The 22,276-nt window shown below is 49.9% G+C and overlaps 2 protein-coding genes across 2 annotated transcripts; both read left to right on the top strand.

The window, feature by feature from the left end:
• Nucleotides 1-15: 15 nt before the first annotated feature.
• On the top strand, nt 16-1,692 carry POLE3 (DNA polymerase epsilon 3, accessory subunit). Its single transcript, XM_079926242.1, has 4 exons — nt 16-226; nt 327-412; nt 766-884; nt 1,157-1,692. The coding sequence occupies exons 1-4, from the start codon at nt 161-163 to the stop codon at nt 1,327-1,329; spliced, it is 444 nt and encodes a 147-aa protein (XP_079782368.1). The 5' UTR covers nt 16-160; the 3' UTR covers nt 1,330-1,692.
• Nucleotides 1,693-8,265: 6,573 nt separating this feature from the next.
• ALAD (aminolevulinate dehydratase) lies at nt 8,266-18,806 on the top strand. The gene is made up of 12 exons (XM_079926046.1): nt 8,266-8,389; nt 13,559-13,745; nt 14,703-14,753; nt 15,232-15,328; nt 15,699-15,834; nt 15,942-16,025; nt 16,126-16,214; nt 16,436-16,491; nt 16,579-16,666; nt 16,755-16,841; nt 17,215-17,344; nt 17,993-18,806. Exons 2-12 carry the CDS (start codon nt 13,633-13,635, stop codon nt 18,049-18,051), a joined length of 990 nt encoding a protein of 329 aa, XP_079782172.1. The 5' UTR covers nt 8,266-8,389; nt 13,559-13,632; the 3' UTR covers nt 18,052-18,806.
• The last annotated feature ends 3,470 nt before the right edge of the window (nt 18,807-22,276 follow it).

The following is a 22,276-nucleotide window of genomic DNA, read 5'->3' as shown; positions in this document are numbered from 1 at the left end:
AGGAGGAGGAAGGTTATGGCGCGCGGGGCACTGTGGGACACTGTGTGGGCAACGCGGGGCGCGACGGAAGCCTCGTTGGGTCAGACCGTGTCGACGCGGGAAGTCCGGACGCTGTAGCTGCCTGAAGAGGAGGTCCGAGGCCTGGGCCCCGGCCGCGGCAATGGCGGAGAGGCCCGAGGACCTAAACCTGCCCAATGCCGTCATCACCAGGATCATCAAGGAGGCGGTGAGCAGCTCCGGCTGGCAGACGGGCCAGGGGCGGACGAGCGGGCAGGGGAAAACAGGTCCTGGACCGGTAGCTTTGCTCACCCACGCTTTTCTCACAGCTCCCGGACGGTGTCAGCATCTCCAAGGAGGCCCGGAGCGCCATCTCCCGCGCCGCCAGCGTCTTCGTGCTGTACGCCACATCCTGGTGAGGCGGACAGAGCTAGGCAGAGCTTAGCTGGGCATAAGGCGTAAAGAGACCCCCCCCACACACACACACTGGTTCGGAGTTCGTGGCCTGGAGCCCGCAACCCCCAGGAATTATGTTCTACCTCAGTGGAGGGAGGTTCAGAGCCCTCGTCCAGGTCTTGCAATCTCTGAAACAAAATAAGAAAACAGTAACTTTGCTTTAACCCTTTTGTACAGGTAAGGGAGGGACTTACCGTGTCACAAAAATCCGTGCATGCAGGCTTTCTCGTGCCACTTCTGGGTGCTCCTTTTCCCACCCACTCCGTACGCGGCAAGAGGGCATCTGACAGCCCTTAATCTTTCTTCTTTCAGTGCCAACAACTTTGCGATGAAAGGGAAACGCAAGACACTGAATGCCAGCGATGTGCTCTCCGCCATGGAGGAGATGGAGTTTCAGCGGTTCGTGACCCCGTTAAAAGAAGCTCTGGAAGGTAACTGCCCTTTCGTTTTCTCATCCAAGTAGATGTTCATCCTGTATGATCTGCTCACCTGGCCCTAAGCCTTTATCAGCTGGGGTGCCTTTAAGTCCGGTAAGCAAAGTATTGGATGCGACTCCGATGGCAGGCACCACCGCATAACTGTTTGTGGTGCTGGGCGGGTTATTTTTCCTTCTGTGCCTCAGCTTTTCCAATTATGCAGTGGAGTTAGCTGCTGCAGTCTGGTTCAGTCTTGCCTCCTAACTCCCTCCCCTTCATCCTTACAGCTTACAGGAGGGAGCAAAAAGGCAAGAAGGAAGCTTCAGAGCAAAAGAAGAAGGACAAAGACAAAAAAACAGATTCAGAAGAGCAAGACAAGAGCAGGGATGAGGACAACGATGAAGATGAGGAGAGGCTGGAGGAAGAAGAACAGAATGAAGAGGAGGAAGTGGACAACTGAGAGGATGGGGAGACGTAGCTCGGAAGGTACCACTCTGAAACGCCGTACACGTTTGTGTGAAGCATTTTCGTGCTGGGCAGAGTAGTCTTAGGCAGAAGATCGAAATAAAAACTGAATTATCATCAGAATTATCATCAAAACCAGCGCTTCCCAGACTCGGAGCATCTGAGTAGCGGAATCCTGTTTTGCTTAATCAGTCTCAAGGTTATGACTTTTTGGCAAGAGAGATTCTGAACAGCTAATTTAATTGGTCAATTTGATCTTGTTTACTTACACGTATAGTTAGGCGGTTGTTGATCCCCAGTTCCCTCCCACCCCCCAAAAAAGTAATAATAACTTCTATGCTGCCGACTGTGTTCCAGATCACAGAGGCAGCCAAGGCTCAGGAAAAATTGGGGTTTGATCATGGTCAGCCTATTTGATTGTACAGTATTGGGCAATACTAGCTTATTTCAGGTGATCAGAATGGCTTAGCTTTAGGAAATTACTATAAGGGTTCGAGAGAACAATGAAATCTTTTCTATTGTTTCCTCACTTGACAGTAACATTAACTGAATTTTGGTTTCTACAGACTCAGTTGGCTTGGACCCCTTCTATATTGCCTATAGGCATGTTACCTGCTTGGGTGGCTATGTTCTCGGCGCATAACGCTTTTAAATCAACAGAGTAGAATTAGTCAAGTAAGGTTGCCAACTCTTGTAAAACAGATGGTTTAGTCTTAAATGCACCTCACTGCCTGCGACTGTACAGCTTCAGGATTTGTTGTCACCTCCTGGAAGGTATAAAATTCCAGGCTTTCTCTTCTTGTAGTCCATCTCCTAGACTTGTGACTTGGCTTTTCATTATTCCAATTCATGACAAGTTCCAGACTTTATTTCTTCTAGGCACAACTTTCTCCCTCTGTGCTTCTCACCTCCTGTCTCTGTTCTGCCTCTCCTCTGCTCCCCATTCCCACTTTCTCTGTCCCTCTTTTTCACACTTCTCCCAATCCAGGAACTTGGATGACCTGCTTAATATCCCAAAGTGTGGTTTCCTCTGATTCCCTAGTTCTAATCTCATGTCTTTTAAAAATGATTTTGTAAACCTCTCTGAACCATAAGGGAAATCTAATGGTGCTCAGGAATCTTAATTCCTCCCCTAAGCCATCCCCTTTAACTGCTTCTGAAGGATCTCTGTTGACCTTTCCTAGTTTTCTCCTCTTTCCATTTGGTGCTTCAAGCACTTTTTTGTTCGTCTCTAAGTTGAGTGCTTGGAGGTTGAAAGGTAGTGAAATGTAGTGTGACACTGTTAATTTGTTAAATGAATACAGTGGAAAGTTTGTTGATAAATGAGTGAAGAATATTGAGAAAATTATAATGCTTTGTATAAATAAAAATTCTTGTTAAAAGTGATGACTCCTCTTTAATCCTTCTTGTTTGTAAGTTTGCTTTTGGGGAGGACCACTGATCATGCTCTATACAGTTCTTGGGGTGTGGACTGAGCCAGACCCTTATAAATATGGGATCCTGCGTCACCTTGGATGACCAGCAGATGCTGCTCATTAACAAGAAGGGGCGCTGCTGCTCTTCAACCACAGTGAGAGCTTCCCATGTCTCTGCTGGTTCTATACATGGTAGATGCTCAACAACTCCAAACATTTATTGAGTCCCTGCTGTGTTCCTGGCACTGTTTTAAATGCTTTCAAGTATTAACTCTTAAATCCTATGAAGGAACACCGCTGATATCTCCATGATTTCAGCTATGACACTGTATTACCTCTAGATTACGTAACTGTTTCAAATCATAATTCACAGATAGATACACAAGCCCAACGCTCATTAGGTCCAGTGGCTTTTTCCTTCTCCACAGCAGAAACATCGCTTCTTTTTTTTTCCTGTCTCTCACATTTATATTTGTATGAAAGACAAAGCTATTCAATATATTTCTTATTTCTCCCTTGAAATTTATATTGATGCTATTTCTACAAGTTCTACAAGTTCTACATGTCACAGTATATGTCTCTGGGAAAACAGCATACACTGAGTCCTTCATAGTCGGTTATTGTACAAATGATTTTTTTTTTAAATACACTGAACTTCAGTTTTTTCATCTCTAAATTGGCAGTATTAATACCTACCTTAAAAGGAGAATTTTGAAAGATAACAAGACTTTTAGCACAGTGGCATGTACACAGCAAGGCCTTGTTTTTATTTTTGTTTTTCTCTTCCATACATATTTTCATTTCCCTTTGAATTAACAGAGCAGCTTCAGAATAGGAAAGAAATCATTTTTATAATCTTGTCGAAGATAATCTGTTTTCTTTCATAATAGTAGCCTAAGGAGAATGTAAAGTCTGGATACATACACAGCATAACATTTGTACTCTGTGTGATAAAGACTAATCTCTGTGGCTTCTACTAGACATAGGCACTGTTACCAAGTATTTGATTGCTTTTGGAGCAGAAGAATATTATTTAAGGATTACCAAAATAGTTCAAGTTTAACCTCAGTTTGCTCATTCTATATTAATATATTCATTTCTAATTGTGTAATTTTTTAATTTATGTAATATTGATTTATAACATAGGTTTCTTGTGTACAACATTCTGTTTCTACTTCTGTATACTCTACAACATGCTACCCACCAAAATTTTATTTTCCATTCATCACCATACTGTTGATTCCCTTTACCCATTTTTCCCTCCTCCTTGCCCCTCCCCCTCTGGTAACTGCTGCTCAGTTCTCTGTAGGTTTGGTTTGGTTTGTTAATTTATTTGGGGTTTTGTTTTAGTTTTTTATGTTGCACATATGAGTGAAATCATACGGTATTTGTGTTTCTCCACAGGACTTATTTCACTTAGCATAATAACCTCAAGGTCCATTCATGTTGTCACAAATGGCAGGGTTTCATCTTTTTTATGGCTGAATAGTATTCCATTGTATATATACACCACATCTTCATTATCCATTCGTTGGTGGGCACTTAGGTTGTTTCCATATCTTGGCTATTGTAAAGAATGCTGTGCCACGATGAACATAGGGGCGTATATCTAGAAATATATTGGTTTTTCTTTTTTGGCCGTGCTGCACAGCATGTGGGATCTCAGTTGAACCTGAGCCCCCTTCAGTGGTAGCATGGAGTCTTAACCACTGGATGACTAGGGAAGTCCCTAGAAATATGTCGTTTCTTTTTTTTTCTTTTTTTAACATATCGTTTCTTAATTCCCATGAGCACCACACAGCCAAGCCCTCAAGTCCCATCTGGACTTCTGTGGCTTCCTTTGAGCTCAGTTTCCTGCCTCATCTCTGCTTCCCTTAGCTTCCTCTGTGTACTGCTTGCCAAGTGGATCTTCCTGGAACATTGCTGTGTTGCAGTCCCTCACTGCTTTCTGTTAAGTCAAATCCATACCTAGGCCTGTTGTTATTCAAAGCCTGCTGAAGGTGGGCTCACCTGACCTTCTGTAACATGTTTCTACCCCAGTCAAGAATGAATCCCCCAAAGAACTCTTCCACACAACCCTAGTTCTTACCAAACTATGACTACCTAAGAAAAACCATGTTTCCTGCGAGTGGGGACTATAACTTAAAACTATAGAATTCAAGGACTGGGAAGAATCTTTGAGGTCATCCGCCAGTTTTTCCCAACCACACCTCTCTCAATCCTGTAGTGGTATCCGGATTTTGACGTTTCCTTACTAGGCCAAGGTAATGTTTCTCCTCTGTTTTTAAGCACAGCCCTTCATGCTTAGAGATTCTGATTTGGATTTGGAGGGTGGGAGGATTACCATCCTTACCCATGCAAAATTACAAAAAATCTCCTATTTTCACAGATGGGAAATTGAGGCTCATCAGAGAGAAGTGACTTACCACTAATTTATAAAAGCTGGGATTCCGTTCCAGTGGTCCACTGCCTTGCTTCTATTTTTTTGTTAACTAAACTTTATTTTTGAACAATTTTAGATTTACAGAAAAGTAGCAGAGTATAACCATCACCCAATTTGCCCTCATGTTAATCTTACATAACCATGGTACATTTGTCAAAGCTAAGAAAAAACCCATATTGAATTTGGTTAACCAATTTCCTTTTTTGATTGAGATAAAATTCACAGAACATAAAATTAACCTTTTTTTTAATAAAGTTATTTATTTATTTTTGGCTGCATTGGGTCTTCGTTGCTGCGTGCAGGCTTTCTCTAGTTGTGGTGAGCGGGGGCTACTATTCGTTGTGGTGCGCGGGCTTCTCATTGTGATGGCTTCCCTTGTTGCGGAGCACGGGCTCTAGGCACGCGGGCTCAGTAGTTGTGGCTCGTAAGCTCTAGAGTGCAGGCTCAGTACTTGTGGCGCATGGGCTTAGTTGGTCCGCGGCATGTGGGATCTTCCCGGACCAGGGGTCGAACCCGTGTCCCCTGCATTGGCAGGCAGATTCTTAACCACTGCACCAATGGGGAAGCCCAAAATTAACCATTTTAAAACGAGCAACTCGGTGGCATTTAGCACATTCACAGCCACCACGTCTATCTAGTTCCAAAACATGTTCATCACCCCAAAATAAAACCTCATACCAGTCAAGCAGTTATTCCCCATGCTTCCCTCCCCTTGCCCCTGGCAACCACTAATATCTGGTTCTTTTTATGCTCTTCACAAGCATTTAGCCCAGTGCCATGTACCTACCTGGAAGGCACTCAATAAAGTGGGAGTTTGGGTTTTTTTTTTTTTACTTTTTACTTAGTAAGTAGAATATACATACTAAAAGGTGCAAATAAGAGTAGAGGTTGATAAATTTTCACAAACTAAAGACATCTATGAAGGAATTCCCTGGTGGTCCAGAGGTTAGGACTCCACACTTTCACTGCCAAGGGCCCGGGTTCAATCCCTGGTTGGGGAACCAAGATACCACAAGCAGCACAGGTACAGCCAAGAAAAAAATTTAATTAATTAATTAATTAAACATATCCATGAAAGTAACACTGAGATCAATAAACAACATGACCAGCACCCTAAGAAGAACCTTCAATCTCCCTTCCAGTCACTTCCTATCTCCCCAGTAGTAGTCGCTATCTTGAATTCCAGCACAGGTTAATTTTGCCTGGGTTTGTGCTTCATATAAATGAATTCATACAATATGTTCTCTTGTGTCTGACTCCTTTTGCTCAGCGTTACATTTAAGAGTCATGTTGTTGCATTCACAATACTTTTTATGGATAAGAGTGACAGATTAAGGTAAAATTATATTTTAAAGGGGGGGGGGTGCTAGAAGTGGGAACAGGTCTCTCAGTCAAGAATAAGAGTGACATGGGAAAAATAGATTACACCAAACAGCAACATTCTTAAGTTTTCCACCCTGTTTGGGATCTTGGAGGTATCCAATGGTACTAATTATTTTTAGTTATCAATAAACTCAGAGATAGGAGAGGTATTTTGTTGTTGTTGTTTTTGGCCATGCCATGTAGCATGCGGAACTTCCCCGCCCAGGGATTGAACCCATGTCCCCTGCATTGGAAGCATGGAGTCTTAACTACTGGACCACCAGGGAAGTCCAGGAGAGGTGTTATGAAAGACCTGCTGGGCAGGGGATCTAAACTGGGGAAAAAAATAAATAGTAATTACCTCTGTGAGTTGAAGGAATATGGTTCGCAGGCAATGAAGAGAAGTCCCAGTGTGGCATGGGGCAAATTAATCTCCTGGCAATTATTTTCCCAGTCTATAAAATGAGGATAGTAACATAGTTGTCATCAAAATTAGGTAAGTGAATGTAAAATGTATGGTATTGTCCCTAACTCTTTAATGCACAAAAAAGCATTACTTTCTTTCCACCACCTTCCTTATTGGAACACAGATCAGAACTCTATCAGCTGGGAACTAAGCAGTGTCATATTTTCCTAGCATTAAGCCTCTCTGCCTCTTAGACTTGGAGTATAAGGCGGTATAAAACAGGTTTGGGGTACAGATTTTGAGAAATAAAATCTGAGAATAAGTGTAATACAACCCTCTGACATTCTTCACAGTTCAAAGTCGACTTTTCAATAATCCCCCTCTCACTTTCACAAAGGATTTCCTGGGACTTCCCTGGTGGTCCAGCAGTTAATACACTCCCAATGCAAGAGGCCTGGGTTCGATCCCTGGTCAGGGAACTAGATCCCACATGCCACAACTAAAGATCCCGCATGCCACGACTAAAGATCCCGCGTGCAGCAACTAAGACCCGGCACAGCCAAATTAATAAATAAGTAAATATTTAGGGGGGGAAAAAGGAATTAATTTGCTAGGGTATTGATCCTGACCCCTATTTCACTCATCTAATGCTACCAGTTCACCCAAGCCCCATAAGCCTCACCAGAGCCCTCCTGCCCCATCTTTCCCCCCCAGACTTTTGGTCAAATCTCTCATTGTACCCATAATAGACAGGTCTGATGCCCCTATCAGACTTGGAGCCTTTCCAAAGTGCCCATGTCTTTCACATCACATCTCCCAAACTATGGTACAGAGTGAGTAAGCCCTGAGAAATTACGCTGGAATAAATTTTCTCTGAAAACTTGGAGGGCAGCCTGGTGCTGAACTCAACAACTTTAAAATGCTCAGTCCGCAAAAATGGACTTTGTTATTGTGTTAGGCACTATGGTGTTGTTTTAATGTCCTTGACATCTAATTATTCTTTCAATAAACAACCAGTGCCAAGTATGCGCTAGGCTGGGAAAAGAGGAGCTATAAAGAACACCTCAGGGCTCTAACCTCGAGGCCGGTTCACACGCAGCACCCTTGCCGCGCCGCTCCTGCGCCCCCAAGTGGGCTCCCCCGGGACTTCCGCAGCTCAGGAGCGAACCTCAGCGTAGGGAGGGGCGGGCCCTTCAGCCTTTCGGCAACCCGATTGGCCAGGCCTACTGACGTCAGTGGGCGTGGCATCGACCGGAGCCGACCTCAGGCCAAGTGCCCGCAGGGGGGATGGCCTGCACGCGGTAGGGGGCGGGCTGTGAGAGAGGGAGCTGCTTCCGGGAGAGCCGCCCCGCCCCCACGTGGGCCCTGGGAGACTAGAGCGCGCGGCAGTGCTGGCGGGAGTGGCGTCTCAGATTCCTTAGGGAGGCAGGTGAGTGGGGACTGGACTCGGGGAGATGGCGGACTTGGAGGCAGGGGCTGTGGCATCAAAGTCTTGCGTCCCCAGACCCAGACTCTGCTGTAATCCACAAGCGCTGGCGGTGCAGCCGGGGACGGAGTCACTCTGGGACTCCTATTTAGGCTCTTAGAGGTAGATTGTTCTGCTGCAGCGGGGTTGAGGTCTCTGCGTGGCCGTTGCCCTTGGGGACCCGGGTCTGGGCTCCGAGTCTCCTGGCTGGGGTCCATTCCCTTGGAGACCGCTTGGGTAGTCTCCATCAGTGGAGAGCCCGAGGTGCCTCGCAGGATGGGGGAGGGAGGTGCAAACAATAACAGCCGCTCTGTGCTAGGATTGTACATAAGTTACATGCATTGGCCCATTCAGTCTTAACAACAGCCCATTGAGGTCTGTTCAAGTCCTTATTTACCAGATGAGGATTCTGAGGTCAGACAGCTGGAAGGTGACAGACACAGGATTTGAACCCACATCTACAGACTCCAAAACCCACACCCGTAACCCTCATGCTGCCATCTGCAGCCAGGTCCGGAGTCACCGTTCTGCCTCTTTCCTCCCTCACCCCCTTCACCCGGAGCTCTCCAGGAGCCCAGCTCCGCTGATAAGCAGCTTTGAAATCTATACTTAAAGTATCAAGGGGTAATGGTGGACATTGAGGACTTCTCTGCTGGAGACCTGGATTCCTCCCCGAGATCTGCCACTGACCCCCTGCAGGATCTTGGACCAATGTCAGCCCAGTATCACCATCATTTCAATAATATAGTCAGCAAGCTTTAAGGAACCTCTTCGTCAGTACGTTCTAGGAATTTGTGGAACTGGCTGATTCTCCTTTAGCTCCAGAGGAGATTTGGGCTCTTCAAAGCCAAGTCAAGGCCTGGGTCTCCTTCTCTTTAATCCCTGTTCCTAGCACTGGGGCAGGCCCAGAGTAGATATTCAGGAAATGCAGTTTGAATAAACAGGTAGCCAGTTGGCTCCTTTTCAGAACTGCCTGACAGCTGCTGTCCTGGGCCCTTCTGGGGGTTTGGATTTCTCAGCCCTGGCCACCTTCTACCTAGCTGGCCCTCCCCTGCAAGTGGCAGAGCCTGCCATCGCTGGCAGCAGCTCACAACCCTCTGTGCCAAGACCACAGCCTCTGGAATCCTCAGTGGAGCACAACATGGGGGGATCAGGCCCTGCATCTCTTCTCAGCCCCTCCGGGTGGTAGTTCTCAGGGCCCAGCTTAGGTTACTCCCAAGTTGGAGAAGTTACCTTCTAAGGAAGGAGATACTTTCACAATCAATCTGAAATTTTACTTATCCCTCAGTGTTGCCTGTTCCATGAAGCCATCCATCCTTGATTCCCAGAGACACAGGTCCCTCCTATAGCATATAGTCCACCCCTCTACTGTAGCAACTGTATGGTGACTATTTCTCCTTCACCACATAAGCTGCTGGAAGGCAAGGACCCCACCTCAGATATCCTGGGAGACCCTGTGGCCCATCCAGGTTTGAGTGAAAGTTCTCCCTTCTGGGTGTGGTGCAGAGGACACAGCTGTGATCCACTCCAGGAGGTCTTGTCAGCCCACTTCTACTCCTAATGATAGTAAAAGTAGCTGCCTATTTACTGAGCGGCTACTGTGCCAGGCATGCACCTCTTCACTATCTCTGATTTTCTCTGCAGCTTTGCAAGTTTGATAGTATCATTCCCATTTCATAGATTACGAAATGAAGATTCTGCAACCTTGCCCAAAGTCATACACAGAGCACAGAGCAGACCTGGGACTGTTTGACCCTGAAACATTACTCTTTCTGCACTGCCTGCTACAGCCTTCCAGTTAAGCTAAGCTGTTCTGCATCCCATGGTGACTTACCCTTGTCTTCAGTGTGGTGTCACAGGATTTAAGCTGTGGCTTACGGGCTCCCTTAATTTGGGAGAAGTGCCCCTTCCAAGTATGTGAACATCTTCCAATTTTTCAGGGACTTTTGGCAAAGCAAAACCTCCACCTGGATTTGGCTCTGCAAACAGAGAAGCACCTCTGTTGCTCAGGGGGTGTTGTTCTACTGCACAGTTCTTTGTTTATTGGGGCTTCCCTGGCGGTCCAGTGGTTAAGACTCCACGCTTCCACTGCAGGGGGCACGGGTTCGATCCCTGTTCGGGGAACTAAGGTGACACGTGGCACAGCAAAACAAACAACAACAAAAAAAACAGATGTTTGTTTATTAAGCACGTATGTAACAGAATGACTACCTGTGGGGCAGGTACAGGCCCTTGAGTAGAAGCCAGGAGACCCATGGTCAAGCCCAGCTTTGTACCTGACTCGCTGTGGATGTCAAATAACTCCTGTCTCCTTTCTGCGCCCTACTTTCCACAGCAGAATGTAAAAGATTAAACAGGGTTGGTGATTTTCAACTTTTTTATTTTTTTCAGCACTAATACCCATTTCTCAAATCTCTCTCTGAATCCTAAAATTAAAAAAAAAAAAAACAGATAAAAGTGGAACTGCCCTAGTAAGGCCTCCCCCTCACCACTCTCTAAACCCCATCCCCAAACCCCCAGTCTCCTCCGGGTGAATTGGACTGCAAGGCCCCTAGGCAGCCCTGCCCTTTCGCTTCTGATAAGCAGAAGGCATTCGCTTTCTCAGCCTTCTAAAGTAAATGTGGGTTTGAAGCCAGTGGAATGCAGCTTTGGATTCCAGAAGCTGGGGGCCTGCTGCTATAAAGGTTCTCTGGAAAGTGAGTTAGAGACCCAAAGACCTACCTTCAAAATATGATGTGACTCTAGAATGACATTGAGCAAGTCAGTTAACCTCTCTGAGCCTCCGTCTCCTTATCATTAAAAGTTAGAACAATTCTCTGCAATTAAATGGGATAATATATATGTGTAAAGTACCTAGGGCAGTGCCCAGCACACAACATACACTCAGTATATTTTTCTCTGATACCCTCCATCTCCCCAAGGCAGAGATAGTATAGGCAGAGCAACGCCTACTGAATCAAGTGTTTATCAGTAGTATGGGGTATGGTAGGTAAAACCCTGCACTCATTGTCTACAACAAACTCAAATTCTGGCTCAGTCACTAGCTGTGTGGTCTTGGGCAAGTGACTTAACCTCTCTGAGCTGGGCTAATCCTTGGCAGACCTAAGAGCAAAATCTTGCACAAAATGGGCACTCAGGACTTTGTATCTGCTAAATGATTGCTCATATGGGAGTTGGGACATCTTTGGGGAGGCCTGGCTTGCCCCTGGGTCAGATGATGCGGCTGGCCCAGGGGTGTGGTGGTGGAGTGGATCCTGTGCGGCTCCTGATAACCCCAACCCCGCCAAGGAGGAGGATCAGATGAAACAGGCCCCTGAGCTAGTTGGGAGGGAGCCAAGGGGCCTGGGAGGCTGGAGGACAGGGGGAGGGGAAGGCATCATCAGTGTACTGAAGGACCCCCCACCAGGCCCAGAGAGTGTGCAGCCGTGGGTAAGTCCCTGCCCCTCTCTGGGCCTTGAGGTCCCATTCATACAAGGAGAGATTGGTGGCTCTTTGTTTTCCCCCTACTTGGCTGTTAGGCACCTCCAAAAGGAAGCGTCTAAAACGGAGCTCCCCACCTCCTCTCTCTCCAAGCTCACCTCCCCCCGCCCTCTTCCTGCCTGTCCCTGTCTCCGCTGCCCTCCAGGTCAAGCAAGCTAGCGCATCCGCCCCAAGAGACTGCCTCTTGGCCGCCTTAGGATGGCCCCTCCTCCCTACCCCTCTCGCCCCACAGCCTCTGTCCTCCTCTGCTTCTAGTCAGCTCTGCTCAGGATGCAAGAATTATCTTCCTAAAGCCAGGCTCTGAGCAGGCCCCTGCCCCGCCCCCTGCTCAGAAATCTTCCCCGTCCTAGGTCTGGCCGCCCCTCCCCTCCAAACACACATCCTCGATTGCCTCTTCAGTCCTCAGAGCAGTCCACAGCCCGTCCTCCTGGCCCCTTCTTTCCCCTCCGGAGGGAACATTCTCCCCTTTCCCTCTGCCAAGCCGAGCCCACTCATCCTGCAAAACCGAGTTCTAGTCCTGTCTTCTTCCAACAAGCTTCTGACCTCCTAACTCACATTGGAAGTCATGGTTCCTTCATGGTAGGCTCGGCCTCTCCGAGATGCGCTCAGTCAGCCCGATCCCCTGGGACTGCGGTGCCAACTGGATGAGAAATCATGTGTGCGAGTGCCTAGCATGGCCTGGCACATAGTAGGTGCTCAAGAAACAAACGTTAATGCCCCAGCTTCCGTCTTACACCCCTTATTTGGCATTTAGGGCATATTGTCTTGTACTTCATGTGGGTAAATGTATTTACTGTGTGGCAGAGTGCTGTGCAGGAGGCAAACGTGAACTAAGTGTGGACCCTGCCCTGCAGAAGCTCCGCCTACTGGGACGAGATAAGATAAGGCCACAGAGAACTGGTATATAAGAGAGACTGTGATCTGGGCAAGAAGAGATGCTGCAGGGGAGAGGGAAGGAGGGGCCGCCTGGTGAACAACCTGGTAGGACTTGGGGATGGGCAAGTTGTGGAAAGAGCACCAGCCCCCTAGGGAAAGAGGGTGAGCGGAACGCAGCCAAGTGTGCTTGGGGAGCGGCAGGAGGCTCTCGGGCTGGAAAAGCAGCCTCCATGGCCACTCCACAGGCATGTCTGTCTGTCGGCACGGTGAGATTTAATCCTCTTAGTGTGTGTCCGTGTACCAAGGGGTTAACAGTTTTCCCCTAGAGGTAGAATTACAGGAAATTTTTCTCTTTTTGCTTATCTGTACTTTTCTAAAATTTCTGCCATGGCCATGGACATTGTTCATGGAATAGGCAAAGTTTAAGTGGTGGCTAGATCAGGGCTTCTCATAGTAATGTCCAGTCCATCCTAGACTGATTCTTTGATAAAATGCAATGAAAATGAATTAATAGAGACATGTTGTTTTAAAAAAAGAGACCAAATAAAATACAAACCCAGATTTTATATTATTAGATTCAACTTGCTCTGGAAGTTTCTGAAGTTTCATGAAAGTGCCTGTTTATCTTGGTGCACACCGGCAGGGATTGGTGAACCCCACTAGGAGTAGCACTGGGGTAGAGAGCAGGGGAAGCAGGAATTTGGAAAACTCTGCGGGTATGTGACCACCTCCCGGTGCCAGGGACCACGTCTCATGCGCCTCTCGTCGCCCTCACAGAGCTGAGCACGAGACAGACCCCCAAGAGCCCTCAGTTCCAGCCACCCGGCTGCCCTCTGTCCCCCCTGCCCACCATGCAGCCCCAGTCAGTTCTGCACAGCGGCTACTTCCACCCACTACTTCGGACCTGGCAGGCAACCACCACCAGCCTCAGTGCCTCCAGCCTCATCTACCCCATCTTTGTCACGTGAGTCCGCAAATGAGCCAGGTCTCTGATCGGCAGCGGGTGGGTTGAGTGTGTGTGCATGCACGTGAACAGAGCAGGTGTCTGTGTTGCGGGGATAAAGTGGGGCCGTCAGCTTGGAGCTCAAGGTATTGGAAGTGGCCTACTGGGTTAAGGACAGCCATTAAGAAAAAAACAAACCTTGAAGAGAATACAGTCTTCCCATTTGGAAAATAAAAACAACCCTTGCCTTTTTCATCCTGAGTTTTTGCAACAAGACAGAAGCCGAGACGATGTTTTGTTGGCTGTAAAGTACTGTGTACATGTCAGGGGTGGCAGTCATGATCAGTCATGATAGCACAGCTGATACGTATTGAGGGCTTACTGTGTCCCAGGTACTAGTATGCTAAGCACCGATGTATATTATCTCATTCCACCCTGACAGTATTCATATGAGAAAAATACGGATATTATCCCGTAGAATGTCATCTCCACGAGGGCAGGGATTTTTGTCTGTTTTGTTCACTGTTGTGTTGCCAGAGCCTAGAACAGTACCTGACACATAATAAGTGCTCAATAAATATTTGTTGAATGAATGAATGAACTGACCCAGGATACAGATGAAGGCCCTGAGGCTCAAAGAGTACCATTTGGCCAAGGTCGCCCAGTCAGTAAGTGGCTGGGATAGCAAGCAAGGACCTTCTGATCTCAGTGTCCAAGTTCTTAACCACTTGACTCCTTCCTAGGAGTACTGTTCTTTGAGTACAGTTGCTTGTTGTCACTGTTATTCTTGTTGTTCCTATTATTATTTCAGGCCCTGGGCTTGGCCAGGCAGGGGAACCAGACACTGGATCCCATCTTCCTCCCACCATCTCCACCTCCATATTCCTTCCGAGTTTCCCAACCATCTCTCCCAGTCACCCCCTCACCACTGGCCCTTCCCACAGCTACCAATCCATAGCCCATCCCCCGCTCTTGCAGGGATGTTCCTGATGACAAACAGCCTATCGCCAGCCTCCCAGGAGTGGCCAGGTAGGAGACGGAGTGGGGAGGGCAGGGTTATGATGGAGGGAGCAATTTCACAGGTGGAGGTGACAGGAAGCAGAAGCAGACCCAGGAGGCAGAAGATCCAGAGAGGCTGACTTCAGCTCAGAAGGACTGTCTCGGGGGGCAGAGTTGTTCCACAACAAAAGAGGCAGCCTCGGTCAGTAATGAGCTACCTGTCACCAGAGGCGCCACAGCAGAGAACTTCAGATGGGAGGGACTGAACTTCAGATGGGAGGTCAATAACAGAACCTTGAGGGGGCCTTCCACAGCTGAATCCCATAGCTCTGCTACGTGGGGCCTCGGTTTTCCCATCTGTTTGGTGGGTGCATTCCTGCCTCTCCATGTACTGTGAGGCTTGAGCCCTCCTGGTGCCATGTGCACCTTGACTCTTAACAGAGGCGCAGGCCAGAGGCGTGGGGGGACCCTAGCCTGGGACCTGCCTCACTTCAGCCCCTCCATGCAGGTATGGTGTGAACCGGCTGGAAGAGATGCTGAAGCCCCTGGTGGAGGAGGGCCTGCGCTGTGTCCTAGTCTTCGGCGTCCCCAGCAGAGTTCCCAAGGTGACAGATCAGAGGAGGGGTCAGAGGGAAGGGGAGGGGGAGGCTGCGTGAGGATAAGCTGAGGTTGCACGCTGATCACACCCTCGCTCCAGCCTTGTGCCGGCCCTGGGGCCACCGGTGAACGGACACAGCCACTGCCCTTGAAACAGCAGCCATGTAGGATCAGGAAGCTAAGTAGGGCTGCAGCTCTGAATGGTCAAGTCAGGTTTCCCTCTGCAAAGTGGGAACAGTCCTCCCCGTGCCTCCTCATCCAGGGGCTGTCGTGGTGATACAGGACAGAGCCGGGGCTGTGCCCTGGTGGCTGGCCACCGTGCCTCCCAAAGGCTTCCTGTGATTTTGTCCTTCCGCTTTGTCCTTCCTCTGTCCCTAGGATGAGCGAGGCTCTGCGGCAGACTCCGAGGACTCCCCAACTATCGAAGCCATCCGTCTGTTGCGCAAGAATTTCCCCAGCCTCCTGGTGGCGTGCGATGTGTGCCTGTGCCCCTACACCTCCCACGGTCACTGCGGTGAGCTTCCCTCCTTCCACCAGCCCTGCTGCCACCAGCACTCCCACTGCGGTGGAGACGGGCCAAAGCCCAGGATGCTCCCCCAAACCCAGCTGTGTGTCCTGCAGGGCTTCTGAGTGAGAATGGGTCGTTCCAAGCTGAGGAGAGCCGCCAGCGGCTGGCAGAGGTGGCGCTGGCCTATGCCAAGGCAGGTGAGTGAGCCACCAGCAGAAATGGGCACCCCTGGGTCGGGGAGGTGGCAGGGTGGATAGGAGGGTCCCAGAGTTCTGAAGGCCACCCTCTGCCCTTTAGGATGTCAGGTGGTGGCCCCGTCGGACATGATGGACGGACGTGTGGAAGCCATCAAGGAGGCTCTGATGGCACATGGCTTTGGCAACAGGGTAGGGGCAGGGGCGCAGGCAGCACGTGGGGAGGAAGTAAGAGAGCCTGGACCAGACCTGCCCCCGTGTCTGCACCTCGCACAGAGAAAGCAAGGCCCAGAGCTCCAGTGGGACTAGGACACACACCTCTACTTCCGGCCTGGGTCCTTTCTCTCCCTGTCACTTCACCCTGGGACATCTGGAGGGCTGGCTGAGCCGAGACCCCTATTATCTGCCCATAGGTATCAGTGATGAGCTATAGTGCCAAATTCGCTTCCTGTTTCTATGGACCTTTCCGGTGAGTGGGGATGGGCAGGGGTCTGCTGTTGAATCCCTGACCCGTTAACCCAAAGCTGGAGCCCACCCTGGTGTCTCTGATTCCCAGGGACGCAGCTCAGTCGAGCCCAGCTTTTGGAGATCGCCGCTGCTACCAGCTGCCGCCCGGAGCACGAGGCCTGGCCCTCCGCGCGGTGGTGAGTGACCAGAGCGCCAGCCCCACCCGGCCTGTCCCCCTGTCACCTCGCCTCCCAGGCACTGCCCACACCGTAACTCATCCCTTAGGACCGGGATGTACGGGAAGGAGCTGACATGCTCATGGTGAAGCCAGGAATGCCCTACCTGGACATCGTGCGGGAGGTAAAGAACAAGGTGAGCACAGGGCAGAGGCCAGAGGGGGCTCGGGGAGATGAGAGTGTGTCCACAGATTCTGGGTCCTTTGATCGAGGGACTGCAGAATCTCGGAGTTGAGCAGTCTTCCCAGGAACAGGAATCCCCAGCAACCCCCCTCCCCCTCCCCCGTCCCTGTCCCCGCCCGGGAACCACTGTGGGCCTCTGCGCCAGGGCTCGCAGGAGCCTTTGAACAGTTCTGCTTTAACAGCTCGAGGATGGGCCAGGCCGGCAGCAGCAGTGACTCAGGGCTTGGGGCTCAAGACGGTCACACATTGAGCAGGGAGGAAGGGATACTCCCAGAGGCATGCCCACCCCCACTTCAACCTGCCTGCCCCCCGCTGCTTCTCCCCAGCACCCTGAGCTCCCTCTCGCCGTGTACCACGTTTCTGGAGAGTTTGCCATGCTGTGGCATGGAGCCCAGGCCGGAGCGTTTGATCTCAAGGCTGCTGTACTGGAGGTCATGACTGCCTTCCGCAGAGCAGGTGAGCAAGCAGGGGTGGGAGTTTTTGACATGTGCCGCAGGGACTGATAGGCACTTTGACCAGATAGGGAAATAAAGTCATGAGACAGCCTGGAGTCTCATGCCTGGAAATGCCAGAGATCTAGACAGGCTGGGGAAAAGACATGAAACCGCAGGACAGAATGTGGAACAGTGAAGTACGCAGAGCCCTCTGTTATTTTTTGGTTTTGAGACCTTGGCCCAGCCACTTCTCTAAGTTCAGTGTCCTTGCCTATGAACTAGGGATAAGATAGCTGGTGCGTGGTTGTCAGGAGGATTAAATGAGATGCTACGTGTAATTGGCGTATGCTTGTCACTTCATAAATGGGAGCTGGTTTTGTTGGTAAAGCATACAGCGTGGGGAGGGAACTCACAGCTTACCTGTTTCCCCCACTGTGCAGTCTTATACATTGGCAAACTGAGGCCCAGAAGGAGAAAATGCCTTCCCCGAGGTCACACAACGTACAGAGCTAGGACTCACCAGAACTGAACTCAGGCTTAGGTTGTGACACCCGTGGGCTGTGCCTCTTCATGGTAGCCTTCTTCCCACCCCCGGCCCTCATCTCCCAGAAGGTATTCCCCGAGCTGACGCCCTGCCCTCCCCCTGCTTCCCGCTTCTCTCCCAACACAGGTGCCGACGTCATCATCACCTACTACACGCCTCAGCTATTGCAGTGGCTGAAGGAGTGATGGAGAAAACGTGCAAGACCCAAGAACTAGAACTTTTTAACTCCTGAGCCTTGGAGAAGTGAAAACCAAAGTAAACGATGCTTTTGGAACTGTGTGCTCGTGCCCGCTTCCTGCTTACGCGCTGGCAGGCACCCAGAAGCCCTGGGTGTTTCTGCCAGAGTGCCACATCTCCCCACTCACAGCCACATCCTCATGGGCTCTCCTAGGCTTCCCTACCCCTCCCCTGGGTCAACCCTGAGGCTCACCTCTGCCACCCCAGCTCCTTCCTCAGGGGCGGCTTCAGCTTGAAAGCCACCAGGAATCAGGGGCATTGGCTCAGTGGGGCCTGGGAGGAAGGCTTGGAGCATTAAAGGAAAAGGAGGGCAGTTGAATCTTGGACCCTCAGAAGCTCTGGAAAGCTCGAGGCCTCTGGCAGCAGAGCTGGGCACACTGGGACTGAGGCTTAGATTGACACCCTGGGTTTAGAGTTGAGATTTGCTGCGATTCCACTGGAAGGCGATTCCCACACAGGCCAGTGCTTGCCAGGCTGCCTGAGATCTCCTGTTGTTCTCTGAGCCATAACCCCAGAGAAGAATTACTCATTAACGAGCAGAAAAGAATTGTTCATTAACAAGCAGGAACACTGCCTAAGGATAGAAATTCGGAAGCAAAGAGAGAGTTCCTGACGGTTGGAGATGCCACCACCAAAAAGGATTTTTACTGAAGAGGTGTTTTTTGAGAAGGTCTGCTTTGTGCCCACACACAATGCTGGGTCCTGGGGGTATAGCAGGACAGACCTCAGCTTGTCTCTGAGTGGAATCTATACAAGGAGAACAGGGGTGACAGAAAACAACAAGAAAACAGACGAGGCAGTTATACATTGTAATAGTGCTTCTAGGGAAAGAAAGGGTCTGAGACAGAGAATAACAGATGATGGGCCTCACTTGAGAAGCCCTCCATGAGGTTGAGGGACAAGGAAAGACCCTTACAGAGGACAGAGGGAAGCAGACACCAGAAGCTGCGAGAATGACGGAGTGCACGGGCTCCTGCAGTGGGAGGGGCTTGGCAGGGCCGCTGGGAGCCAGATGAGGAAGAGGAAGGTGGGCTGCAGGACTGGAGGTTGGAAAGGTAGATCCTGCACCTTGTAGGAAACTTGGGTTCTATTTTGCATCTGATAGAAAGCCATCTGAAGGATCTTCACCAGGACTTGTATGTGTTCCAATTTCCCCCATTCTGCTCCTGTGAAAAAAATGGAGGGGTGAGGGGCCTCCCTCGTGGCGCAGTGGTTGAGAGTCCGCCTGCCGATGCAGGGGACACGGGTTCGTGCCCGGTCCGGGAAGATCCCACATGCCGCGGAGCGGCTGGGCCTGTGAGCCATGGCCGCTGAGCCTGCGCGTCTGGAGCCTGTGCTCTGCAACGGGAGAGGCCACAACAGTAAGAGGCCCACGTACAGCAAAAAAAAGAAAAAAAATGGAGGGGTGAGCCAGAAAAAGCCTGGTCGGGAGACTGTTGGTGACCCCCTGGAGCAAAGACAGTGGCCTGGACCAGGGTGGTGGCAGTGGAGAGAGAAGGAAGCAGAATATATTCAGAATACACTCTGGAGATAGAATAAGATTTTGCTGATGCTTTCACATTGGGGGGATTGAGGGAGGGAATGGGAGGCAACAGATGCCTTCATGGGTTTCTGGCTTGGGCAGCTGGTTTCCATTCATTCTGAGGGTGACGCGACGTAATGTTTCCCCCCAGTGAAGGATCAGGGCCAGCTAAGGAGGTGCCAGTTTGTAAGTCCACCTGCCTGTCTGCAAAGTGACAGAATCCCAACTCTAGAGTCAAAGCAAGGTTAGTTTGGATGTTATAAAATTTGGAATTATATGAGTCAGAAGCAGCTCCCCTCTAACTCCTGCTAGTTTTCCCCAGAGCTGTGGCCGACGTAACTGAAGATCTGAGCTCATTCTGTCCTCAGCCTTTGGGACTTGAAGAGTCACCTAGAGGCCTGAAACATTCATGGGAGATCAGCCATTGATGGGCCTCAGGGCTTGGGCCACACCAGACCCTTCCGCCACCTTGGTTTCTTGGCTTCCTGGCCCCTGGCCCCTGAGCTCATTTCTGGTTAGTGTGGAAGGGAACATCCTTCAAGGCCATCCTACATTCATCATTGCCGAGCACATATGGGGGCCTGGCTCTGTTCTAGGCACATGGAGATGGGAGATAGACACTGCCTTTTAGGTACAAACAGCCCTCAGGGAGCACATAACCGTGTCGAGAGCCCCCAGGGGTAAACTTTGAGTGGAGTGATGATGAGTCTTCCTGAGGAGAACCAAGAGGCGGACCTGTTACCAATGATGTGACAGGTGCTGTGAAGGCCACACCTGGCCTGACCTGGTTTGAAGATCAGAAAATACTTCCCCTAGGGTCTGATATTTAAACCTAGACCTGGAGAACGAGCCACCAAGCTGAGACATGTTTAGGGAAGGGCATTCCCGGCAGAGGGAACCCTGGGGCTAAAATGAGCTGGAAGGCTGGTGTGGCTGGAACACAGGGAAGGATGGGGAAGAGAGGCCTGAACTGAGCAGAGAGACACCAGGGCCAGAGCGTGCCGGGGTTCAGAAGCCATGCTGAAGGAAGAGGGAGAGCCTTCTCATGATTCCCGGAGAAAGGGAAGCCATCTGAAGGCTTTACTCAGGGGAATGAGTGGCTCTCGATTTGCATTTTATAAAAGCATTTTGACAGCACTGTGGCAAAGTGCAAATAAGAAATGTGGCCTAGACTGAGTGGTGACGGTGGGGATGGAGAAGGGAATGGATTTAGAAGGTAGTTTAGATGTCAAGGACGAACCTGGCTTGAGCTCCTGGGTGGCTGATAGGCCATTTACTGAGGTGGGAAAGCTTGGAAGGGGAATCCTAAATTGAGCTTGGGTTTGCAATGAGGAAGCTCTATCGACAGAGTTTATGTGACTCTCCCAAGGCCACTCAACAAGTTTGTGGCGGAACTGGGTCTAGAACCCCAGTCACCAAAAACAGCAGAGCTGGGATTTGAACTCACAGAGCCCAACTCCAAGGCCTCTACCCTTACCCACTGTGCCATACCACCTCCTAATAAACTAACAAAATTATGGCCCTAACATTATGCTATTAGTAGTTCCAGTAATGGGGTTGCCTTCAGGCATCATGGTCTATGTGAGTGGCACCCTCTGGAGTCAGGACTCGGCACCTGAGGTACCAGCCTACTGTCTGCTCCACCCCCACCCCTCTATGCTTTGTCTACAAACGCAGTAATGACCAGGCAGGCAGCTGGAGGGATCTGGGTGGTCCTGGGGGGCCTGGCTCCTCCATAGTCCCCGTCTCCTGCTGTGTGCCTTCTTCTTGCTAGTCGTAATTTTATCTTTGGGCAGAGAACTCAGTTTTTAACAATCAACAAGGCATTTTATTCTCAGATTTCCAGGCATCTGGTGAGCATTAAGGGCCTCTCTCAACAAGATTTGATTTTTTTATTTCCCTCTCAGATGTGCCAGCGTGGACGGTAGCTTGTCTCTGGGACATCCTGAAGGCCACCACAAATAGCCGACACATTCCATCGTCCTCACTTTTTGTTTCTCTAAGATCCCTAAAACTGGGCTTCCCTGGCGGCACAGTGGTTAAGAATCCACCTGCCAATGCAGGGGACACGGGTTCGAGCCCTGGTCCAGGAAGATCCCACATGCCGCGGAGCAACTAAGCCTGTGCACCTCAACTACTGAGCCTGTGCTCTAGAGCCCTTGAGCCACAACTACTGAGCCCGCGTGCCACAACCACTGAAGCCCGCGTGCCCTAGAGCCCGTGCTCCGCAACAAGAGAAGCCACCGCAATGAGTAGCCCGCGCACCGCAACGAAGAGTAGCCCTCTCTTGCCGCAACTAGAGAAAGCCCGTGCGCAGCAACGAAGACCCAGAGCAGCCAAAAATAAATAAATAAATTTATTTAAAAAAAAAAAAAAGGTCCCTAAAACTACCTCAGTGGGCCTATGGTTGAGGGTCCCCCAAAACAACAGGCATTTTAACCAAACATTTTACTACCAATTTCCCAACTTGGGAAGGGGGAGTCCTGACCTATTATATGCCCCATGTGGACTCTGCCGGCCAATTCCACATATCAGGGCCTGTGACTTATAACACCCTATATTCTACATTGTTCTGGGTACTCTTGGTTGCCAGTGACAGAAACTTAATTCAGTAACAAAAAAGGAAGTAATTGGTTTCTATAATTGGGCTG

Source organism: Stenella coeruleoalba, assembly GCF_951394435.1.
Source record: "Stenella coeruleoalba genome assembly, chromosome: 7".
In the NCBI taxonomy this organism is placed as follows: domain Eukaryota; kingdom Metazoa; phylum Chordata; class Mammalia; order Artiodactyla; family Delphinidae; genus Stenella; species Stenella coeruleoalba.
Note: the sequence above shows the minus strand (reverse complement) of the source record. Positions and strands in the feature narration are given on the sequence as shown.

Excerpts from the sequence above, each read along its gene's own strand:
- POLE3 (XM_079926242.1), top strand. The coding sequence starts at position 161 with ATGGCGGAGAGGCCCGAGGACCTAAACCTGCCCAATGCCGTCATCACC. Across the intron at positions 227-326 it reads CCAGGATCATCAAGGAGGCG|CTCCCGGACGGTGTCAGCAT; the intron begins GTGAGCAGCTCC and ends CTTTTCTCACAG. Across the intron at positions 885-1,156 it reads GTTAAAAGAAGCTCTGGAAG|CTTACAGGAGGGAGCAAAAA; the intron begins GTAACTGCCCTT and ends TCATCCTTACAG.
- ALAD (XM_079926046.1), top strand. The coding sequence starts at position 13,633 with ATGCAGCCCCAGTCAGTTCTGCACAGCGGCTACTTCCACCCACTACTT. Across the intron at positions 16,492-16,578 it reads TGTTTCTATGGACCTTTCCG|GGACGCAGCTCAGTCGAGCC; the intron begins GTGAGTGGGGAT and ends TCTGATTCCCAG. Across the intron at positions 16,842-17,214 it reads TGCGGGAGGTAAAGAACAAG|CACCCTGAGCTCCCTCTCGC; the intron begins GTGAGCACAGGG and ends GCTTCTCCCCAG.